The sequence below is a fragment of the Lissotriton vulgaris genome, chromosome 4_1, assembly GCF_964263255.1.
Source record: "Lissotriton vulgaris chromosome 4_1, aLisVul1.2, whole genome shotgun sequence".
Taxonomy (NCBI): domain Eukaryota; kingdom Metazoa; phylum Chordata; class Amphibia; order Caudata; family Salamandridae; genus Lissotriton; species Lissotriton vulgaris.
The window spans coordinates 2,106,068,028-2,106,089,530 of record NC_141691.1 but is presented as its reverse complement, the minus strand read 5'-3'; the positions used below and the strand labels follow the sequence as shown (position 1 = coordinate 2,106,089,530).

Genomic DNA, 21,503 nt, shown 5'->3' with positions numbered 1-21,503 from the left:
TAGGGGGTCCCCATCCCCAAAGCGTGAAAGGGAGCTGAAGTGATCCTATTTACAAAAAGGGTGACAGGAGCAACCCAGCAATTACCTGCCTATTAGCTTGATTGATTGTGTAAAAAAGTATTCTGTGGCTCCCTCACAGCGAAGATCCAAGAGTGGATGGCTGAGAACCATATTCTGTCCCCACTTCAAGCAGGGTTTTGCAAGATAATGGGGACAATTGATTAGGTTTTACGTTCTCTGCTTCATTATTGGAAAGTGGTATTACCGAGCAAGGGGAGTCTTTACGTATCTTTAATAGATCTGTAGCCGGTGTTTGACCATGGGCCCAGGAATAAGCTTTGGCAGGTGCTTAAGTAGATGGGTATGCCATTGGAAATTCTGACCTATTTATAAAGCTCCATACAGAGAACTACACCAGGATGAGATGGGGCTGTCAGGCACAAGACACCGATCCTGTTAAAATCATGAGCAGGGTTTGCCAGGGCTGAGTCCTGGCACCAGCATTGTTCTCACTATACATCAACCAAGTGGTTGAATTTTTATCAGCAACTCCAACGGATGAACCTTCTTTGGGGAATCAGAAAATGGCAACTCGTCTCCAAAGCACCTATTGCACCTACTCCAAAGCACCTATGGGGCTGCAAAGTCTATTAAATTGATTCAAGACCTTTTGTGACGAGAGGGGCCTTGAAATGAACACTTCATAGATGAAACTGATGTTGCTGAATCCCCAAAAATCCATTCGAGGGCGCTTAACCTTAAATAGCATCCCTTTATAGAGAGCGAGTTGTATTGACTACTTGGGCATTACATTGTCCAAAGGTATGGCCTGGAAACAGGAAACAACACCTCAACAAGGCCTACCTTAAATTCTCTCAGGTAACTGGGGCTCTAAGGACGGAACATTGTCGATCCTACACAAAATCAGGAGCCCCAGCTGAGGAGCTATACAGAAGAAAGGCTGTAAGTAGTGCCCTCTATGGGGCAGAGCTCTGGGGCTTTGAAAATTTGAATTTCCTCACAGTTCCTGGGAATACGTTTCTTAGGAATCTAGTGTCCCTACCACCGAGCACACCACTTCACCTCCTAAAGCTTGATATGTGTATTAAACCAGTCAAGGACCTTGTGAAGCTTTGTCGCTTATATTATGGTGGAGGCTTGTTTCCATCCCAGAATTGTCCTCGTATGCAGTCGCCTTCAAAGAGGTTTGCTCTCTGGATACATCGAGCAAATTAGGATGGATCAAACGTTAGAAACTTCATCACTCGTATTGGGTTAATGGGGCACAGCATTAATTGTCCACCACCTTTCATCAAGAAACAAATTAAAGTGCTGTATTGTGACTGGGTAGAGCAGAACAAATTTAGGGACAATAAGTGGGGCATACTATCTGAGGAATATATGGATTTTAAATGTAGCTGTTCCCTTGACAGTTATCATGATATTATCAAGGTGCCGGACAATAGAAAATTACATATACAATTTAGGCACGGCTGTTTTCCCGTAAATTAATTCACAAACTCGTGGCTATGTAAGGTTGCCAAGATAAAAGGCTGCCCTTACTGCTCTGCATTGATTGAATCAAAAGTCTATGGGGCATATTATCAAGGGGGTTTATCTCCGCTTTTTTGGCTTTAAAAGCCAAGAAAGCGGAGATAAAATTATCTCCCTATTACCTAGCTGTCGCTAAGCTAGTAGGAGATAGCGACCATCTTGGGCCCCACTTTGCATGTCAGTGATATTTATCACTAATGACATGAAAAGTGGGCGTGCCAAGATGTTAGCGACTGGAAACAGTCGCTAACATCGCTATCTCCTATTACCAACTTTTGGAGATATTAGAGCTAAGCGCAAATATCTCCAAAAGCTAACACCTGCCCTGAGCAGTTCTTAGCCATGTTATCCAATGGGAGGTGGATAACATGGCTAAGAGCATTAGCTCGGTAATGCATGAATATCGCTGACTTTTCAGCGATATTCATGCATTGCGGCCGATTTTTATTGCATTTGCGATAAACCTTGGTAATACCAAGGTTTATCTGCGATAAAAATCGCCGCAGCTCGGCGGTAAATTGTTGTCTCTAACCAAGCAATAGTGATAATTATCGCTATTGCTTGGTAATATGCCCCTATGTCTTATTTGCTTGCCCTGCATACACGAAACCTAGGGCTAAATGGATAATATATGAACCTGATTATGATGAAACCTTGTCACTGAGTGAATTGTTTATGTTTTGATTTTATATTTTTTATGTCAATGACAGCACAATCACATTTGTCTATTTGTTTTTATTTCTTGTAAAATGATTTTAAACAGTTCACTGGACCCTGGTATCAGGTACTCTGAATTGATTAGTTGAAAGTTTTCATAACAACTATTTTACAATTTTCGGACAGTAACAAAGGGTTATACTTTAAACAATGAACTGCTGTTCTTTTATGTCTTGTGATTGCTTTTAACATATGTGAACTTTTAGTGGAGTGGATACATGTGTTTTTACTTTTATTGTCTCTGAAAACCGAATAACGTTTATTGAATTGAAATAAACATAGATATTTTTAATTGATAATGAATTATTATATTGAGTAATAATCATGTAAACTGTTTAACAGTTTTTTTTTAAATGATTACATTATATAATTTTTGGGGGTTAATTGATAATATTCATAATAAGACTTTTACATTTGTTCTAAATTAATAGAGTTTTTCAAATATATAATGTGCTTGAGTACTTTGCCAACTGTTGCTTAAATTAGAATAGTAAATGTAACCCCTCTGAAGTCCCTACTGCTGCATAGACTAGAATGAAAGTTTTAAATGTAATCCCTCCAGAGTCCTACGCTTTCCCTCCTTTTGCACAGACTGAAGTGGGAATAGTTCGTTTTACTGCTACAAGGTACAAAACTTTCCCTACTGTTGCACAAACTGGTGTTACAAATAGTAAATCCTACCCCTTCAATGTCCAACACTTTCTTTACTATTGCACAGACCGGAATCGAAATAGTAAATCTTACCCCTCGAAAGTACATTGCTTTCCCTACTATTGCACAGACAGGTGTGGTAATAGTAAATGTAATCCCTGCAAAGTCCAATGCTTTCCATCCTGTTGCACAGACTATAGTAGGAATAGCAAATTTAACCACTCCGAAATCAAATGCTAACCTTACTGTTGCACAAACTGCAATAGGAATAGTACATTTAACCCATACAAACTCCAGTGCTTTTCCTACTGTTGACCTTGTTAGAGTGGAAATAGTTATTGTTACCCCTTGGAAATCCGATGATTTCACTACTGTTGCATAAACTGGAATAGGACTAGTATGGCTACTATTACTAATCAATCACCATTTTTAGGGCGTGGCATTGACACCCCCATAGGTACCTGGGCCCTGATGTGTGAAGGCTCCATCAAAAAAGCTGGATCTTGTAGAAACAAGTAAAGAGGAAAGAAACAAACAGAAAAAGGCAATGCAAAGGGCAGAAAAATAAGCAAACAGAAAAGGCAAACAGAGGGCAGAAACACAAGCAGAAAAGGCAAAACAGAGGGCAGAAAAATGAGCAAAAAAGGCTAAACAGAGCAAAAGAGGGAAAACAGAATGAAGAAAAGTGAGCAGAAAAGGTCAAACAGAGGGCAGAAAAATGAGCAATAAAGATAAAGCAGAGAGTAGAAAAAAGCAAATCAGTGGGCAGAAAAAGAAAAGGCAAAAGAGGAAAACCAACCAGAAAAGGCAAAAAAGAGGGCAGAAAGACGAGCAGAAAAGGCAATATAGAGGACTGAAAATTAGTGGAAAAGGCAAAACAGAGTGCAGAAAACCAAGTAGAGAAGGCAAAACAGCGAGCAAAAAAACGAGCAGAAAAAGTAAAACAGAGAGTAGAGAAATGAGCGGAAAGGCAAAACAGAGGACAGAAAAATTAGCAGAAAGGGCAAAAAAGAGGCCAGAAAAATGAGCAAGGAGAAAAGACAAATCAGAGGGCAGTAAAATGAGCAGAGGAGTCAAAACAGAGCAGAAGAGGGCAAAATACAGTGCATAAAAATAAGGTGAAAAGGAAAAACATAGCAGAAACTTTGCAAAACAGAGGGTAGAAAAAAGACCAGAAAAGACAAAACAGAGCCTTCTATATTATTTGCTTATACATATCAATTTATAGTATACTAGCAGCCCGTCCCGACGTTGTTCGGGTATGAATTGCTGCCAGCCAGTAGTATATTGTTTTGTAGGATTTCGTTTTGATAGCACTTCTTATCTGTAACAGGCCTGTGAAACGCTCCGATTCACAGTGCACTGCTGATGCACTTAAGAGTGCACGTTCAGTAGTGTGTGAACTCGAGTTTCCCTACTTTATTTTTCCTTGCAATATTATATAGCGCGAACTCGACAACATGGCATGAGCACAATTTACATTACAGAAGAACAAATTCATTTGTGGTAGGCACGGGGAGACAAAGCGATTTGCCTGGAATCACAGAATGTTGAGCTGATGCCGAGATTCGAACGTAGCTCCCCAGCTCTAAAGTTCGCAATTCTAGAACTTGTGGCGGGAGGTGTGTCTAAAAGTGTATGTCGGTGCTGGCCATCAATGAGAGAGACCTGTGCATTTTTCAAATGGGTGGTGAAAAAATATGAGTATGTTGCTGGAGATGTGGGCCACCGTGCCACCAATGTACTTACCGGGGGAGGGTAAACACCCATTATTCCGCAACTTTCTTTCCGCATACCATGACTCCGCATACTTTCATTACGAAAGTACCATGACTCCGCAATACCATTATAACGCATGGCATTACATTTTATATGCTTTTACCACGCATACATTTACAACGAAATTCGTTGTAAATGCATGAATGGTAAAAGCATGTTTTTTTTTAATGTTTGGATAAGGTAAGTATGGGTATAGAGGTATATGTTTTGGGGTACTGAGGTATATGTTTTGGGGTGTTTGGGTATTTTAAGGGTTCAGATATAGTTTTGGGTTATGGGGTACAGGGGTAGTTTTAGTGTTTAGGGATAGGTATGGGTTTTGGGGTACAGGGGTATTTTTAGAGTTCAGGGCTAGGTTTGGGTTTTGGGGTATAGGGGTATTTTTAGGGTTCAGGGGTAGGTTTGGGTTTTGGGGTACAGGGGTATTTTTAGGGTTCAGGGCTAGGTTTGGATTTTGCGGTACAGGGGTATTTTAGGGTTCAGGGGTAGGTTTGGATTTTGGGGTACAGGGTTATTTTTAGGGTTCAGGGATAGGTTTGGGTTTTGGGGTACAGGGGTATTTTTAGGGTTCAGTGGTAGGTTTGGGTTTTGGGGTACAGGGGTATTTTAGGGTTCAGGGGTGGTTTTGGGGTAAAGTGGTATTTTTAGGGTTCAGGGCTAGGTTTGGGTTATGGGGTACAGGGGTATTTTTAGGGTTCAGGGGTAGGTTTTGGTTTTGAGGTACAGGGGTATTTATAGGGTTCAGGGCTAGGTTTGGGTTTTAGGGTACAGGGGTATTTTTAGGGTTTAGGGTAGGTTTGGGTTTTGGGGTACAGGGTATATTTATAGGGTTAAGATGGGTTAGTGTTTAAGGGTGTTGGGGTATTTTAAGGAGTAAGGGTGGGGTATGATTATGGGGTGCAGGGGTATTTAAAGGGAGCAGGGTGTGATTAGCACACGATATGAGACATGGCATGATGGGTGGAACGTACCACACGCCCCCAGCATTTGTCACACCCCAGCACACACCCACAGCACAACGCAGACACGCCCACAAGGGACTACTTTGCTGGCACTGTTCTTTTACCTTTTAAATGTATATGGTGGGCGTCTGCTTAGCCTATGTCCTTCTGCCTCAACTGCCCTTTCCAACGCTGTATTGGGTGTTGTGATTGGTGCTGTGGTTCCTGAGATTACCCTCCTCAAAGGTTTGGACTCTCTCTTTATTATATTAGTATAGATGTTTTGTATTTGTCTTTTTTTGGATTTTAGATTTTTTACATTTTATTTGTTTGGTAATTGTTTTGTAGTTAATTTCTTAATATTATTTAAGCTCTATGTGTGTGTGTGTGTGTGTGTATGTGTGTATATATATGTGTGACTATGTATAGTCACATGCACACACACACACACATACATACATACATATGCTCTTTATATTAGTAAATTAACAGAATATCCCAAAAAGGGTAAATTAATATAAAAATATATATTTTTATTAACAGTGTTACATTATATATATGTCTATATGAACATACTCACACATATGTGTGTGTTTATATAAGCATATATTTAATTATAGTATTAAATATACATTTAGTTAATTTACATTAAGTTATTGTTACATATTGAAATATCTAGGATGTACTATTTTAATATATTTATATTTTTGCAAGTCTCTTAACAATATTAGTATATAGGGACATAACATTTTTGAAAACTGTATTTTTGAAACAAAAGTTTTTGTTTCTTGATATTGTTGTTTTCAATATTCTGTCAGCGACCCCCTCCTAAGCATCCCCCTCAGGGTTCACGGTGGTGTTTTGGCTGTCATCCTCATGCTGTGGGGCCGGATGTTCCACGCCTCTGTGGTGTTTACTGGCAAACAGGAAGAGACCAGCGTGTCATGGTTTTCGGTGCCCCAGCTGGGAGCACCCATGAAGGCAGCCAGACATAATCTAGAGGTTAATCTCCCTGTCGCTGGTACCCAGGCAGGGAGCCACTGTCAGAGTATGCCCACTGCTCCCCTGAGACCTCTCGGTCCTCCAGACACCATCTTTGTTTATGCCCTGTCTCCACCTCCCAAGTGACTTTTATAACATGTTATGAACAACTTCTTCCGAGCTTAGGCATGTTTCTGTGTAGACTCTTAGCACCACTCAGAATGTACTATTTTGACTCCTCAGGATTGTTTATGTCATTTGGTTTATAACATACAGTCCCAAGGTAATTGCAAGTCAGACCGAACAAGTTCTTTTTTGGCTATCTGCATTAAAGTGAAAAAAACAATAGCTGTTAAATGCAACTCTGACTAAGTTGCCATGAATCATATTCTTGAGTATGCTTTTTATTCATATTTTTTCTTCTCAAGTATCCTTTCCGTCAAAAATCTAAAATATATTTCTTTAACTCTGTCTCAGTGACCAGAAAGAGGGTCACTTTGGTAATGGTGGGTTGCCCGCCAGATCAATGGAGAACCGCTGGTTCAGGGAGGCAGTTGCACTTTGCCTGCTGGTGGGCTTCCATGTGGAAGTGACCTGCTCCGAATTCTCCTTTGCTTTGAAGCAGCACACTTCCAAACCATGGATGTGTTAGTAAAAAACAAAAGACAAGAGTCCCTGACACGCAGGTAGCTTTCTACCAGCATGTCAGGGACTCTAGAAAATGTCCTTCCCAAGACCTCCATGTCTTGCAAGGTGGCCCTGAAGAGGATAAAAACAGTGATGGCTACCATGCCCTGTGGCAGAGTGACTGCAACTGTAGCTAGGCAGTCTTGATGAACAACCCACTGGATCAAAGGTTTCGTCTGGCATTTTTATGTGTTTATTTTGGGAATTAAGCTATTCGAAACTATGCAGCAAAAATGTACTTTGTGTGGCACATTCAAGGGCAGGACACATTTCATCCATTTTAGTGTAGAACCATACTTTTTGTGAAATGTCATATTTTTCAAATTTTGAATTCCATAATCCCACAAACATTTCATCAAATGTTAACCTACACATTCAAAACATTCATAATCAAACAGTGCCCATAGTTTGCTGTGCTTTGAAGAAACATCATTCTCAAGCTATGTACCCCAAAACAAATATGTGATATTAAAATCACGTTACAGGTAATGCTTGATATGATCCTAATGCGGGGGCAGTCTGCTCACATTTACAAATCATTCTGTTTTGACCTTGTGGTTTAAGGTGTCTTGAGCAACACCCAAGTTGCGCTGCAAGTGGTTAAGACTGTGGCACAGAAGGTGCAGTTGTTCACCTTAGAATCAGGTTTGTTGGTGTGGATGTCAGACGTCCTTGCAAATAATACACAGAGATGCAATCTGTATGCAGAAATTGGAGCCAATGTGGATATGGATACTGCAAAGATCAATATTTGTGCACAGGATACATTTTGTGATCCTGTAAGGTAAACAAAAAAAGAAAGAGGGAATGTGCCATGTTCACCAAACAGGAGGGAAAGGAAGGTCATAGGGGAAAGCCAAGGGAGGGTAGTCATTCAGGTTCATCAAGTTAGGGGGTGTATGTAAGTCCTGTTGTTGCCCGCAGGAGGTGTATATTGTGTTGTTCCTAGATGTCCGGGATCTGGGGGTACAAGGCCTCCTCAGCTATTGCATGCAATCTCATGTGGAGTTGCAGCAGGCCCCATACATCTTTAGGTTGGGATTGTGTGGGCATTAGGTTTCTGTATGCAGACAGCTTTTCCTGATAAAACACTGCGTCTACATGCCATCCCTCCTTTTGTGGTACCCGTGTCCTACCCCATGTCTTGACTGGGCATTTTTAGTAGCAGCTTCACCACTGCATGTTTCTATTAAGGGGAAACCAAACCTGGTTAAAGACAGGTTCAGCAAATCCAGGAGGACAGGGAAGATGTTCCCCGACACACATTCTAAGATATGGAGGGGGCAGGGTACAAGGGGAGCCCCACAACTATGCTGAATAGTTCAGAAAGGTGGCTTTTTGTAATACCCACTGCAGAGTGGAAGGGCAGTTTAAAATATTAACTGGACTTTGCCAGGTAAGGCCATGAAAATAGACTTAGCTCTTTTTAATATGTTTATGTCATCCCTACAGCAGGCCTAACAAGCCCTAGAGAAGGGTACACCATGTTCTAGCAGCAAAAAGCTGACATTGTAGTTTTGCTGCAAAAGATATTGGTATCCCTATTGGCTAATATAGAGTTACACACGGACATCTCAGCTCTTCTGAATAGGACTAACAAAGTTGGTACTTCTAGTATCAAACAACTTGTTACACTACGCCTGACATGATGCCCATGTCAAAATTAATGTAACATGGAGGAAATTGCAGCATTTTATAAAATTGCCCACATTTTCAAGTGGCCATTTACATAGGCTGACTATGATACAGCCTTCTGCCCACCTGGGAAGTCATGTTAATGGCTCCCGGGTCAGGTAACAACAGAGACCTGCCATTGGAAGAGGAGTTGCTTCCGCCTAGAAATAAGGCACATGGGGTGTTAGCCCAAAAGTCGAGCTTCAAAGGACGCTGTTGATCTGCAAATTGTAACCACACTCGAGGTGGGCTGCTATTTAGTTCGGGAAGACAGGCTTGAATCGGGGACAGAGAGAGTTAAACACTGACAAAACTGGCTTTCCAGTGGGCCTGTAGCCCACAGGTAGCCACACCTCCAGGGAGGGCAACTAAGCTCTTGATGATGAGAGAGGGGTTCTGTCATCATGACAAAATAGAGTCTTCACAGGATGTTGTCAGACAAGAGGGACCCTAGTAACTCATTGGCTTGTGAGGGTAACCTCCCCTAAGGGCACTTTGTGGGCATAAAAAAGGGCACCCCTAGCATCTCACTTTAGTGGAAGAAGAGGGCCAAAGAAGGACTGCACTGCTGGCCCTGGAACAGGCAAAGAAAAGACTGCACCAAAGTTAGACTGCACCTGCTGCTTCCTGTCCTAGCGAAGGAAAGGACTGGCCTGTGGTGTCCTGCTCATGAAGAAGTAGTCCCCCAATCCCAGCTGTAAGAGTAGACTCAAAGAGTCAGTTTGCCGATTTCCTGGGCAAAGCACAGGGCCACACAATCTAATGAAGCCTCTCTGGTGTATTGGTGCCCAGATCGTTGCATCCCTCCCAACGCTGTTGTGCAGCCTAAGAGATCGGAATTCAATGCCCAAAAGTTCCACCAGTGTCTGATGGACCCAGAAAAGTCATCAGAGTGTAGCTTAGTAATCCAGAAGGAGAGCTATTGCCACAAGAAGCCAGGTCACTTATAGCCCAGAGGCAACTGAACTTCTGCTGACCCAGAGCAGACTTTGTGGGGTTTCCGACCTTGTGGTCAGAATCACCTCTCTAGGATGGTGGATCGGCAGGTAGCACCAGGAAGACCTCCATCAACTGCACAGCATCTTCAGCACCCTTGAGCATAGTCTGCAACCTGTATCACTTGCATTAGGAACACTACATAGAAGTGAATGGCAAGAAGCCACTGACATTAATGACTATATTGAAGTCTGCTTGGCTCGCTGATCCTTTGATGGGCTTCCTGCTGGAGTTTGTCTCCAAGAGTAACTCTAAGTAACCAATTTCCACTTGAAAAATTTCCTAAGTGTAAAATGTGTGAATTTGTTAATGCTTGTTCATGTATAAATGAAAATCTTGATTTGTTGTTTCTTGTAAACTCCATCTCTCTGTATCTTTTCTATTTTGTTGTTCATGACTTCATAAAAATATACTCTATTTTAAATAAATATTTGTCCAATTTCTTGTGTGGAATTTCTTTCTTCTTCAAATATGTTTATGCTCTAACTGATTTACATTTGTGTATGCCTGAGTGCTCAGAGCCACAGCTACCCAGGGATGAGCTAAGGTTTAACAAACAAAACCTGAATGGTCATAAAGGGGTTGGTAGTGTACTACACCTTGAAGACACACAACCACCCCACACAATACATCTCATTTCCTCACAGTCACTCCTACTATGATGCCGCATATGTTCTGTATTATGTATATTACTCTATTCCTTCATGTTTTTTACAAATATTTGGAACTCTAGAGAAGTTTCTGAACAGGTAAACTGACAACACTGTCAAAGGTTGTCTGATATCTAAGTTGTCATCAGACCTAACGCTTTCTTGTTTTATCCACAGTCATGGTAAGAAGATTTAGGATGTGTCTGAAACACTTAGTTTTGTGACTATCAACTAAATATTAGGGTGTAATCAGCTAAGAGTATACCCAGCTTCCCGAGCCGAGCTGAGACTTAGTTGTCACAACCCCCAATGATTGCTTGGACTTTCATGAAGTGAAATTCATGGCAAACCTAAAGTCGACCATTTGCTAGACATGGTGCCTGATTGAGATCTCGACGGACGGGTTACTCCATCACAATAATTACAGATATCCCATCCGCCAAAATATAAATCCAAAAGATATAATGGAGTTTATCTTTCAGCCGACAGGATATCCGTCACCATTGTGATGGAGTAACCTGTCCGCCGGGATCTAAATCAGGTCCCTAGTTTTGAACTTCACTCTGGTGCAACCTGTCCTCCATTGGACTCCACCGTATCAGTCAAGGCATCCACCATGGCATGCCAACAGTGAGGGTTCCATCAGAGGTCTGAAGCATTGGCAGGGACTAACTGATAATATCAGACTCTGGATCTTCATTCTGTTGCCTGCATTGCATTGAACGTCTTTCTTTGATGCTTCATCTGACAGAAGAAACTGGTCTTGGTATGGTATTTACCTTCATTCCTTTTACACATCTGTCATTAAGCACCCAACCTCTAGCTAGGCATTAACGACACAGGCCCATCATGGATTCAGTGGTGTAAACTAAGATGTATTCATTTTTCAATGTGCAATATAAAACAGGTGTATATTTTCTTTCTATTATGAGTTATAGCTGTAGAACAAAGCATGCTGACAGCTGGATTACACAACACATTAACATTGAAGAGATGAACCATTAACCCCGAGCTCTTGTATTTTGACATCATCAACACATCTGTGCAAGATATTCTCCATTACTTTATGTTAGAAGAGGTATTCAGCTCTAAAACCAAGAATCAGAAGAAAAGCAGGAATGGCTGTTTATGGCTACATATGAAGTCAGCATTAATAGCACATCAGGAGAAGCTCCTTCTTCAACCATAAGACAGTATTGATGGGTGATTGCAAGGCTGGGCTTGGACCACTCAATGCATGAATCTAATGTAACACTCCAACATGCCCAGGTGCTTAAGATGGCTGAATAGAGAAGCCAGCGGTTAAACAGCATGTGGGCCTGGATTGTACTGAGCACATGGGCCACTTGTACACTGTGTTTCAGAGAGGCTGACATGAGTTCAAATGCTTCCTTTTTACAAGACCAGACACTTCCTTCCACTTACTTTTTGAGCTTTAAGAATGTGTCTACCAACAAATACTAAGCTGGAGAAGGAGTGCATATGGGGTATGAACGAAGGTTTCAAACTTTCAGGCCAGGGGCACACTTTAAACCATAATCGTAGGCTTGCGTTCCTGCCAGGTTAAAAATTCCAAGTTTGCAGAAATCTTGAGTAGAGCATCCTTTCACACTATATGATCTCCCAGCTACACCTATTGAAAAAAGCAAACAATAATCAGTTGTCAACATTGCTGTAAGATCAATGTTTTCTGCATTTAGGAAGAAAATCACTTCCATCCCAGTGCCCAGGGGCTCAGATTGGCAGCTGACCCACAACAGTAATTGTTGGAGCCCACCTGACCCAGGTTCAAGGGTCTGGGATTTATTGTTGAATTATAAGTGTTACAGACGGTCCATAAATGTCCTCATGGTGGGAATTAGGAGCTCTGCATGGGACAAGGACACTGTCGACCTGACTTGTACGTTATAGTCTCAGCTTTTTATTGCTCGCAATGATCATCATATTATTTGATAGAGATAATGTGAGAAATCATGTTATGTTATACAGTTATTGGACTCCTTTTTTACTTTTTCTTTTGCAAATAATGTTGGATACTTCGCACATTTCAACTGAAAACCAAGACTACTCAGCTGTTATTAATTAAAATGCAGCCATGAGGTGTACCACCTTCATGGCAGAAAGTATGTTTTATTTGTATTTATTATCTCTTTGTGCAAACTCTTATGGTGGACTTAATTCCAGCATACAACTTAAAATACCTCTGTACCTGAGTGGTGTGTTAATGAGTGTGAGTTCTCTCAAATAGCTGAGACGTGAACACATGCCAAGATGCCGGGTGTGTCATGGCTGGGTCTGACACCAGCAGTGAATTACTGAGCATTTACAATGTGGGTATTGGAGACAGAGTGATAAATGTTGTCATGTTGGATTATCACCTTTCTACTCACTTGTCACTCACTAACTTCCATATCTTCTCATTATTTCAGAGGGTATTATGAAGGGCTCCCTTGGGATGACCTGTATGATGGGTATGTAGTCACAGCACAAAGGTAAGAATTGCAGAGAATGAGGGGATGGTATTGTTTGGCATTTACGTATGCATCCTATCATCTCTTCCCCCAACAGGCAGGACAACCAAAAGTAATCTGAAAACGAATCTTGTGGATTTATTGTGCTTAGATCTTGTTGTTATTGGGTTGTGCATCAACTGGCATTTTGGAGTTTGTGTAAAATATAAAGCATATCAAACACAGTAATGGATCTCTGTACATGCTGAGGATTTGTGTTCTAGTTCTACATTTGGTATAGATGTGATGCCCTCTCTTGGTTGTAAACAGTATTTGGCAGCTAAACTTATTGTATTTACCTTTTTCAGTCACCTTCAGTTCTGCAGATCATGGCACTGGATGATGAATACATTATGAGTAGGGCTGTGTAGACTTATTTTTTCAATCAGCGGAATTAGCCATTAATTTTTCTTATATCAATACCAGAGTAACCCCTGAGTATAAGACGCACAGACATACAGAGAATCCATCCACAGACAATAAGAGGGAATACCACGTAGGCTTCAATCCCCGACCCTACTCCGAACGTATACTAACGCACCTCCACATTCCGCCAAAGGACGAATGCCATAACTTAGAATGCTCCCATTAAACTTTAGTGGACAACTCCCCCCTCCTTTTCCTATAGTTAATTCCAACAGTTGGAAAAGTTTGCAAGTTAGACTGGCGGAAGACCCAGCCAGTGAGTTATTGGGAACGCATATAGGTACGATTGCACTTGACTGGGAACACTCACACACAGTGATCCAGATATGTGCGCCCAGAGCGACACACCACACCCGATCATGACACAGGGTCGCTGACAAGCTGAGGGAAACGTGTAGCCTACCCCAAACGGTTCTCTGCTATAGGCTATACAGTACTATCGTGGTGAGGCAGCATCATTTACATAGGCATGGACTGAATAGTCATGAAATCGTCATACAACGAACTATAAGCTGGTAGAGACGTGTACTTAAATTGCCTGATGAATGTTTATTCACATGTTGCTTTAATGCGCTGTATTCCAATGCTGTGATGAATGAATGCAAAAACCCAATAAACAAATGTAAACAAAAAAAATCAATACTTGTGAAACAATATAATATGCTCTTAAATTCAGATGTGGAGAGATAACTCATTTATGGAAATTTTACAAATGGGTTTCTACCTTTTTAAAATGTGCTCAAATTTTTTACTAGCTATACTTATGACAACCATGATAGTAATATTTTAAAATCCAGTAGACACTCTCCTTGGAAGGATACACTCAGATGTTGGACCAGTACTTATGAAATCATAAAAATGTGTTTGTTTCACTCCAGTTTAATTATTCACATGCATGATTTTACTGATTTAGATGATCTGAAGTTGTGACATTTATCATCAGCTTTATTTCATTTGAAGGTTTGCCAGCTATCGTCAAGAAGAGGAACAACCCTTCTACCCACCATCTCCATGTTAACAAAGCACACCTGCCATTTGGGTCTCAAATGGAAGCACTAGTTGTGAATATTCACCCCATCGGCCCTATGCTTCCTTGGATAGCAAAGTGCGGACAAAGCCCTGCTCGATTTGCTCACATAGACCACAATGTTTCTGTCCAAGCATTGGTAGGATTGGACACACTTTTTTTCTCCTGGTCCTGAGAAGTTAACACAATATGTGTCCTGAACAGGCACCTTGCCAAAATGATTTACAATCTTTGATTTGATTTGAAATGATCTCACTTGACTGTGTTTTTACTGAATTTGATTAATCACATCAAATGCATTTTCAAATCCCTGGTTTAATTATCAGTAAGAAGTCATTGTGTGCATCTCATAACTCATTGAACTGCATCATTCAGCCATGTCATGGTATGTTATAACACATAATGGAATGTAATTTGGATTGTAGGAGAGAAGGATCTGCTTCTTATAGTTACCCCCACTTTTTGCTGATGTTTCACTGTTTTCGACATAGTCTGGCTGGGATCCTGCTATCCAGGACCCCAGCCTTTCTGCTTTCTCCTCTAAATTGATTGCATGTACTTTAGGTACACTTCATATTAGATTATGTGGTACCCTTATAAGTCCCTAGTATATGGTATACTATGACCCTAGGGCATAGGTACTACAGAGGCCTCCCAGGGGCTGCAGCATGTATTGTGCCACCCTGAGAGACCCCTCAAACTGACATCACAGATCTGCTACTGCAACCTGTGTAAGCTGGTGCATGCACCCCTTACTTAGATATAGGTTCACTATATATACCTTATATCACTGCATATGTAAACCTATCAGTCACCCCTATGGCAGGCCTTATCAATTCTGAAGGCAGGGTACTGGGTTTTATGTGAGAGGGTGCCCATGCATGAGCAGAGCCTTCTGCAGCCTTCTGAATCTATTCTCCAGGGTTGTTCTGTGATGCAGCCAACCATATACTCCTAAGTGCATTATAACCTTGTGGTAAATGCTAACTTTAAAACGGCTGCATGGAAACATGTTGTGTTTGGTGTCAAACACCTTGGAATCATACCTCCACACCAGTAACTGGTGTGAGAGGTATGACTTCACCCTCCTAGAGTGAGAAATATGACTACACCGGTACACCCGGTACCAGCTTTCTCGACCCTGCATCACAATAGGCTTCCTGTCAGACAGGCTTAAGTGTACTGGGGCTGGGTGGGTGCACTCTGAGGGTGCTTTGATGTCTGCACTTGGGGCACATTTGGTGTCCCTGTGCGTAGTCTAGCTCCAACCGGTGACAGGAGCCATTTGCTCTTGCTCTAGCATGAAACTGGAAAAGGACATGGGTGTAGCTACCCCTCTGTCCTGACCCTCCCATAGGTGGGTCCCCAGAGTTTGTCCCACCCCTTCCTTGGGTTTAAAGTAGGAACCTCTGACTACAGGACTTTTAGATTTACGAGGACAAAACTGGGCTATAGCAACCAAGTACCTTTAACTAGCTACACTATGCTGGATGAATGAAGAATCTCCCTTTGAGTAAAGGAGTTACTCCCTTGCTAAACAGGCACCAAAGATGCATCTGACCAGTTTGCATCACTGAAACTCCTGAGGACGCTGAAGATTTCTGCAACACAGGAGGTGGGTTTCCAAGTGTCCCCAAGGTCGAAAGGTACTCTCAGCAAACCTGACACCCGCAGCCCTCGTGGGGACTGTGCAACCCAAACCCCTGGACATGGTGTCTATTTGCAGCAGCATATGCTTTTCGGAAATCCCTGAGGCTGTGTTTTGGGCTATTTGTAGTCCTGACCCCGAGCAGTGTTTCCACTGAAGATTACCAGCCTACACTCCACGACGCCATTCTTCGTTTTTGTTGGAAGTACTATTATCACAAGTCACCTGGGATGCCGTGATATAAATAACATAGCACTTATTCACTTCGCCACTCCATCCATGATTCGGCCAGTGTTGTCTTTTCCGTCCTATTAGAGTCGTACTACCCTTTGCTTTCTCACATATGTCACCTTACTAGTGTTCTTTTTCTTCACGATACCACAAAGTCACACAAATAGCATGCCTTTGTCACCTATGGTTGACACAAGGAAGTCACGACAATATATCATCGAAAACAAACATGTTCCCAAAAAATGTATCTTATGTTTTTATCCAGCCCTGAAGATTCGCAGTATGTTCCCTGCGATGAAACACGTGTTGGCTGTTAATCTGGAACAATAAACAGAAGTGACTACACTAAGAACAGACTGTTTATCCATCGATGTGTTTTCGCTTCTCAATACCTATTCTCGGAGAACCACGAACTGTTTAGATTTGTCCTATATTACTTCCACTTTTGTCCTACCAATACTTACATTGATACCAATCTATTACTGCATGTGTTTAGCGCAGGGGCATTGTTGTTTTTTTTACACTCCACGAGTGTTCCGTGGGTTGGTATTTTGTGATTCCTCTCAAGGTCCTTTTGCGATTCATGGTCTGTTGGCCTGTAGGTCCCTGTGAAGGTAACTTTGACTTGCAGTGGGCTTTCCTGGTTGCTCCAGATGTGCCCTGACTCTCCATTGCTTGGAGAGTCCCCAGGACATTGCTGGTCCTCACCGAAGCATCATTCCTCTGACCGCGTGGGTTGCAGTTGCCACGGCTTGTTGGTGTTCAATCCGGACAATGACCCCCAGCACTCGACATCCTTCATGGGACAGCTCACCTGTTGATTTTGGTCATCCTTGACATCTCCTGGTCCCCGTGGCTGCAGTGTCAAGCTTCACCTCTTCTCACCTGATGCACCCGACATTGGTGGGCATTCGTCTACCGAGTCCCTGGTCACCCTGAAGTGACCCTTACTCTGTCCCCTCTGCTTTCAGGTTCTTCTAAGCTCCAATTCAGGCTTGGATCACACCAGACACTTTTCCTCTTCATGAGAGCAGCACTTTTCAGCATCACGCCATTGAAAACAACGAAGATTCCCAACACCACTTGATACCCTTGCACCCCACTTCCCTGGTTGAGGTAACACGGGTACTCAAGTACTCTCAAGGGTTCTGGCCTTAGAATCTTCTAAGTTTGAAAGGGTTTGCTTAAAGTCCTCTCCTAAGTTTCCTTAATCTCTCAGAGAGTTGTACTGAGCTCGCGCCTGTATTCTCACACTGCACACGTCCTCCGTGGGTCCCCTGTGACAATACCTTGGGTGGTTCCTTGGATTGCAGTGATTCTACGTGATCTAGTCACTGTGTCTAGTCAAGTCGTGGTTGTTATACCACTTTCTTAGTATATGGTTTGGTCTCCCCCTGGAGCCCAGTGTGTATTGTGCTATTTACTGTTGTTCTAGTGATTTAATATTGTGTATCTTGTGCTCTAATCTCATAAAGAGAGTGTTTAGTAATAAATACATATTTTTATAATAATACTTATGTGGTTCTCCTTTTATTTGGTCATTGAGGAAGTTATGATCTGGTAAAACAAGCTGCTTTACATTCCTTCAAGACTTACCCTGAATGCTGCTCTCCATAGCTATCACTAGGATAGCTTTCAATTAAGGTTGTCTTTAACCTAATCATCAATAAAGGTCATTTGGACTGGTGCAAGGTGCCCACTTTAATTAGTGGACAGCATATACCAGGCCAACTTCTCACATGGATATTACACATGAATGTTACAATAGGTAGCCTTCTGGCAGTGAGAACTGAGCTCTCCCAGTACAGCAGGTGACTTACTTAGATTAAGCAAAACACACAAGATGATGGACGGAATGTTGCACAATGGCAAAACATTCACCCCCAGTCACAGATCTGGGTTTAATCCATCGTTATTTTGCTCACCAAGCCACCCCAGTTCAGACATGGCCATATGCAAATCAGTCTTGACCCTGTGCCTCATGGGAACAGTCCTGCCCGAACTGCCAAGCCATGTCTTTCTTGGACCGGAATCAAGCATCCTAGGACCGGTTTCTGGCTATCAGCCGTCTTCAGCCAGGATAGCTTGACTCCAGTGGCCTAGTGAGCAAGGGACCCACGTCTGGGCATACCTTTCCCACATAGGGTGAATAGCAAAACACACAAGATGATGGACGGAATGTTGCACATTGGCAAAACATTCACCCCCAGTCATAGATCTGGGTTTAATCCATCGTTATTTTGCACACCAAGCCACCCCAGTTCAGACATTGCCATATGCAAATCAGTCTTGACCCTGTGCCTCATGGGAACAGTCCAGCCCGAACTGCCAAGCCATGTCTTTCTTGGACCGGAATCAAGCATCCTAGGACCGGTTTCTGGCTATCAGCCATCTTCAGCCAGAATAGCTTGACTCCAGTGGCCTAGTGAGCAAGGGACCCACGTCTGGGCATACCCTTCCCACATAGGGTGAATAGCAAAACACACAAGATGATGGACCGCAGTTCGGGCTGGACTGTTCCCATGAGGCACAGGGCCAAGGCTGATTTGCATAGGGCCATGTCTGAACTGGGATGGTGTGGAGTGCAAAAAAACAATGGATTTAGGCCCAGATCTCTGTACTGGGGTCAATTGTTGGTTTCACTTAGATTAAGACCTGCAGGACAAATGTTAGAGGAACAAAGCTGACCGCTGTTATATATAGATTACATTTTATTCTAAGCATGGGTTATCCATGTCTTTTTAAATGCTTTATCCACTATGCACATAGTCTTTACTTGGAGACATTGACAAGCGCCAACCAATGCAGAGAAGGCCAAGCTGATAAAGGAGTCTGATGGACCTGTTGAAGTGCAGCAACATCTATCAAGGGGTAGGATGGATCTATCAAGACACACACATCCCGGGAGCCTTAGACTTCATTTCACAAACACTGCGGTTCACAAAAACCGACACTTTTTGAAAGAATATTGGCACCATTTGAAGACCGTCTGATCAGGTACCAGTTATAAACATAATGGAAAAAAACATAATGTATATCTACATGATGTATGCTTTGTAGAATGATGATGCTTGCTGAAGACATTCAGTGAGTTTCTATGAGTTGCAAATAATTAGCCTTGATATAAAATCTAAAGAAATAGTTGGAAATCATGAAGAGTAGTGCTGCAGGATATATAACTCTTAAGTGCAAGAATTAACAAATCTCACCAGGCCTGGAGGCCTTTCCAAAGATGCCGGCGCAGGCGTTCTGCTTCCCGGTGCACTGAACCACTCCAGTTGCTGTGCAAGGGTCTGTGGACTGGTCATTGAAACAATCTTCACATATGTATCCGTTGGGTGTGTTGTCTGAAGGAGGCACTGAAACAACCAAGTACAGGAATAGAGAAGCATACTTCTGTTCATAAAAATGGTGGTGTCATGTCTCAATCACCATATTCTCACAATAATAGCTTTAGACAACCCACTTTGAATGCACATACAGAAATGTTAGATTTGTCTCTTGAGTCCCAGATTTCTCAACTGTATGTTTGTCTATAAAAATGATATGTTATCAGCGAGTGCTGTAGAAATGTGTGTGGTTTGAGTAGCTCACTGGCTTGATTGTATGTTTCATGTATGTGAGTAGGAAGGGCAAAAATACACACACATATCAATGATGCAAAAATATGCTATGGCCTCTTGCATTTTATGCTACTAAATCAAAATATAAATTGATTCTAAAAATATGTACAAATAGTAAATATAAAAACGTAAATATAGGAAGATTTAATATACTAAGTTGTAACTTAGAAATTGAGGTAACAATAAACTTAATGTATATTTATTTGCAATTTGAACTATTGAACATTCAATAATTGAATTAATATTATTTTCTACTGGGTTTTATCTTAATCTCCTACCTCCATTATGTGCTAATGGAGGGTGTTTCAGTAGCAGTGGTTGTCCCTGTGTGGTGCTGCACTTACAAATGTTGAATTTTTTTTATTTTCATTAGTAACTTCCACTCAGATTGTGTGACAACCAAAAGTTGTACAGTTACTTAAAATGTAATTTACCTTTGTGAATCAGGCCAATGAAGACTTGCCCATCTAATGTACCATTTTCTTTGACGTTCCTTTAAATTTGTTTTACCATCTGTATCCTCTTACACATTCCCTTCATTCTGCCCTCTTGCTCTTCTCTGTGTCTTCCTTCCACCCCAGGGGTGGTTTCCACAATGTTCTAAGCCTCCCCTCATTTCTACTTTCTTGCAACCTCAAGGGAACCAGCCATGAAGCCAATGACACTTGACCCCCGCCTGGCTTGCACCTGGGCCCTTGGGGCCAACTCCCTTTTGTGCCCAGTTCCAGTGTTGTTCAAGGCCCCCCAGCTTATCCTCCTTTTCTTTCTCACATTCTACTTCATCCTCCCTCTCACTCCCTTGCTCCCTATTGTTTCACCACTCTCCGTGCCCTTTGAACCCCGATTTTTCCTTATTTTCTAGACTCTTTAACAGTTTCTCACCACAATCACCATTTGCTGTGTACTTGCTCTAAGCTTTATCTATCTTTTTCACTTCTGCAGTGCTTTTCAAAGTCTCTCTTTGCCACCTTTTGATGCTGCTGTCTGGCGCCTTCTTTCCACTAACACACCCTCCCCCCACCAGCTGTGCGAGCATCTCATGGGCCTTCCGGCCATTCCTTCTTTCCCATCAATTCTGGAGACAAAGACCTTTCTTCCATTAGAACTTCCACAGTTTATTCACATGATTAGTTGGTACACACTTGTCATGATGGTATTGGTCATCAACATGCTTCATTTCTGGCTTATTTTAGATTACAACACAAGTCACCTCATAACAGGTTATACAGTATACATCCTATACTTTATTCCATATTAATAACCATAACTTACCTAATACTGCAATGCATCAACCTTACAGTCATAATGTCCCTTCAATGTTGTCATAAATCGCTTTCAATTGCTGTGACAGCTCTACTTCTGTCACTTAGTCCATCAGGTTGTGGCTTCGGGGCTTCAACTTGCTACC

The 21,503-nt window shown here is 42.0% G+C and overlaps 1 protein-coding gene across 2 annotated transcripts in view; it reads right to left on the bottom strand.

The window, feature by feature from the left end:
• Positions 1 to 12,132: 12,132 nt before the first annotated feature.
• The window catches only part of LOC147725134 (phospholipase A2 inhibitor and Ly6/PLAUR domain-containing protein-like), a 29,212-nt gene continuing 19,841 nt past the window's right edge, over positions 12,133 to 21,503 (bottom strand). For both annotated transcript variants that reach the window (XM_086967114.1, XM_086967115.1), the window contains 2 exons: positions 19,682 to 19,831; positions 12,133 to 12,263 (listed from right to left, as the gene is read on the bottom strand). In XM_086967114.1, coding sequence (XP_086823240.1) covers positions 12,133 to 12,263; positions 19,682 to 19,831 — 281 coding nt within the window. The remainder of the gene's footprint in view (positions 12,264 to 19,681; positions 19,832 to 21,503) is intronic.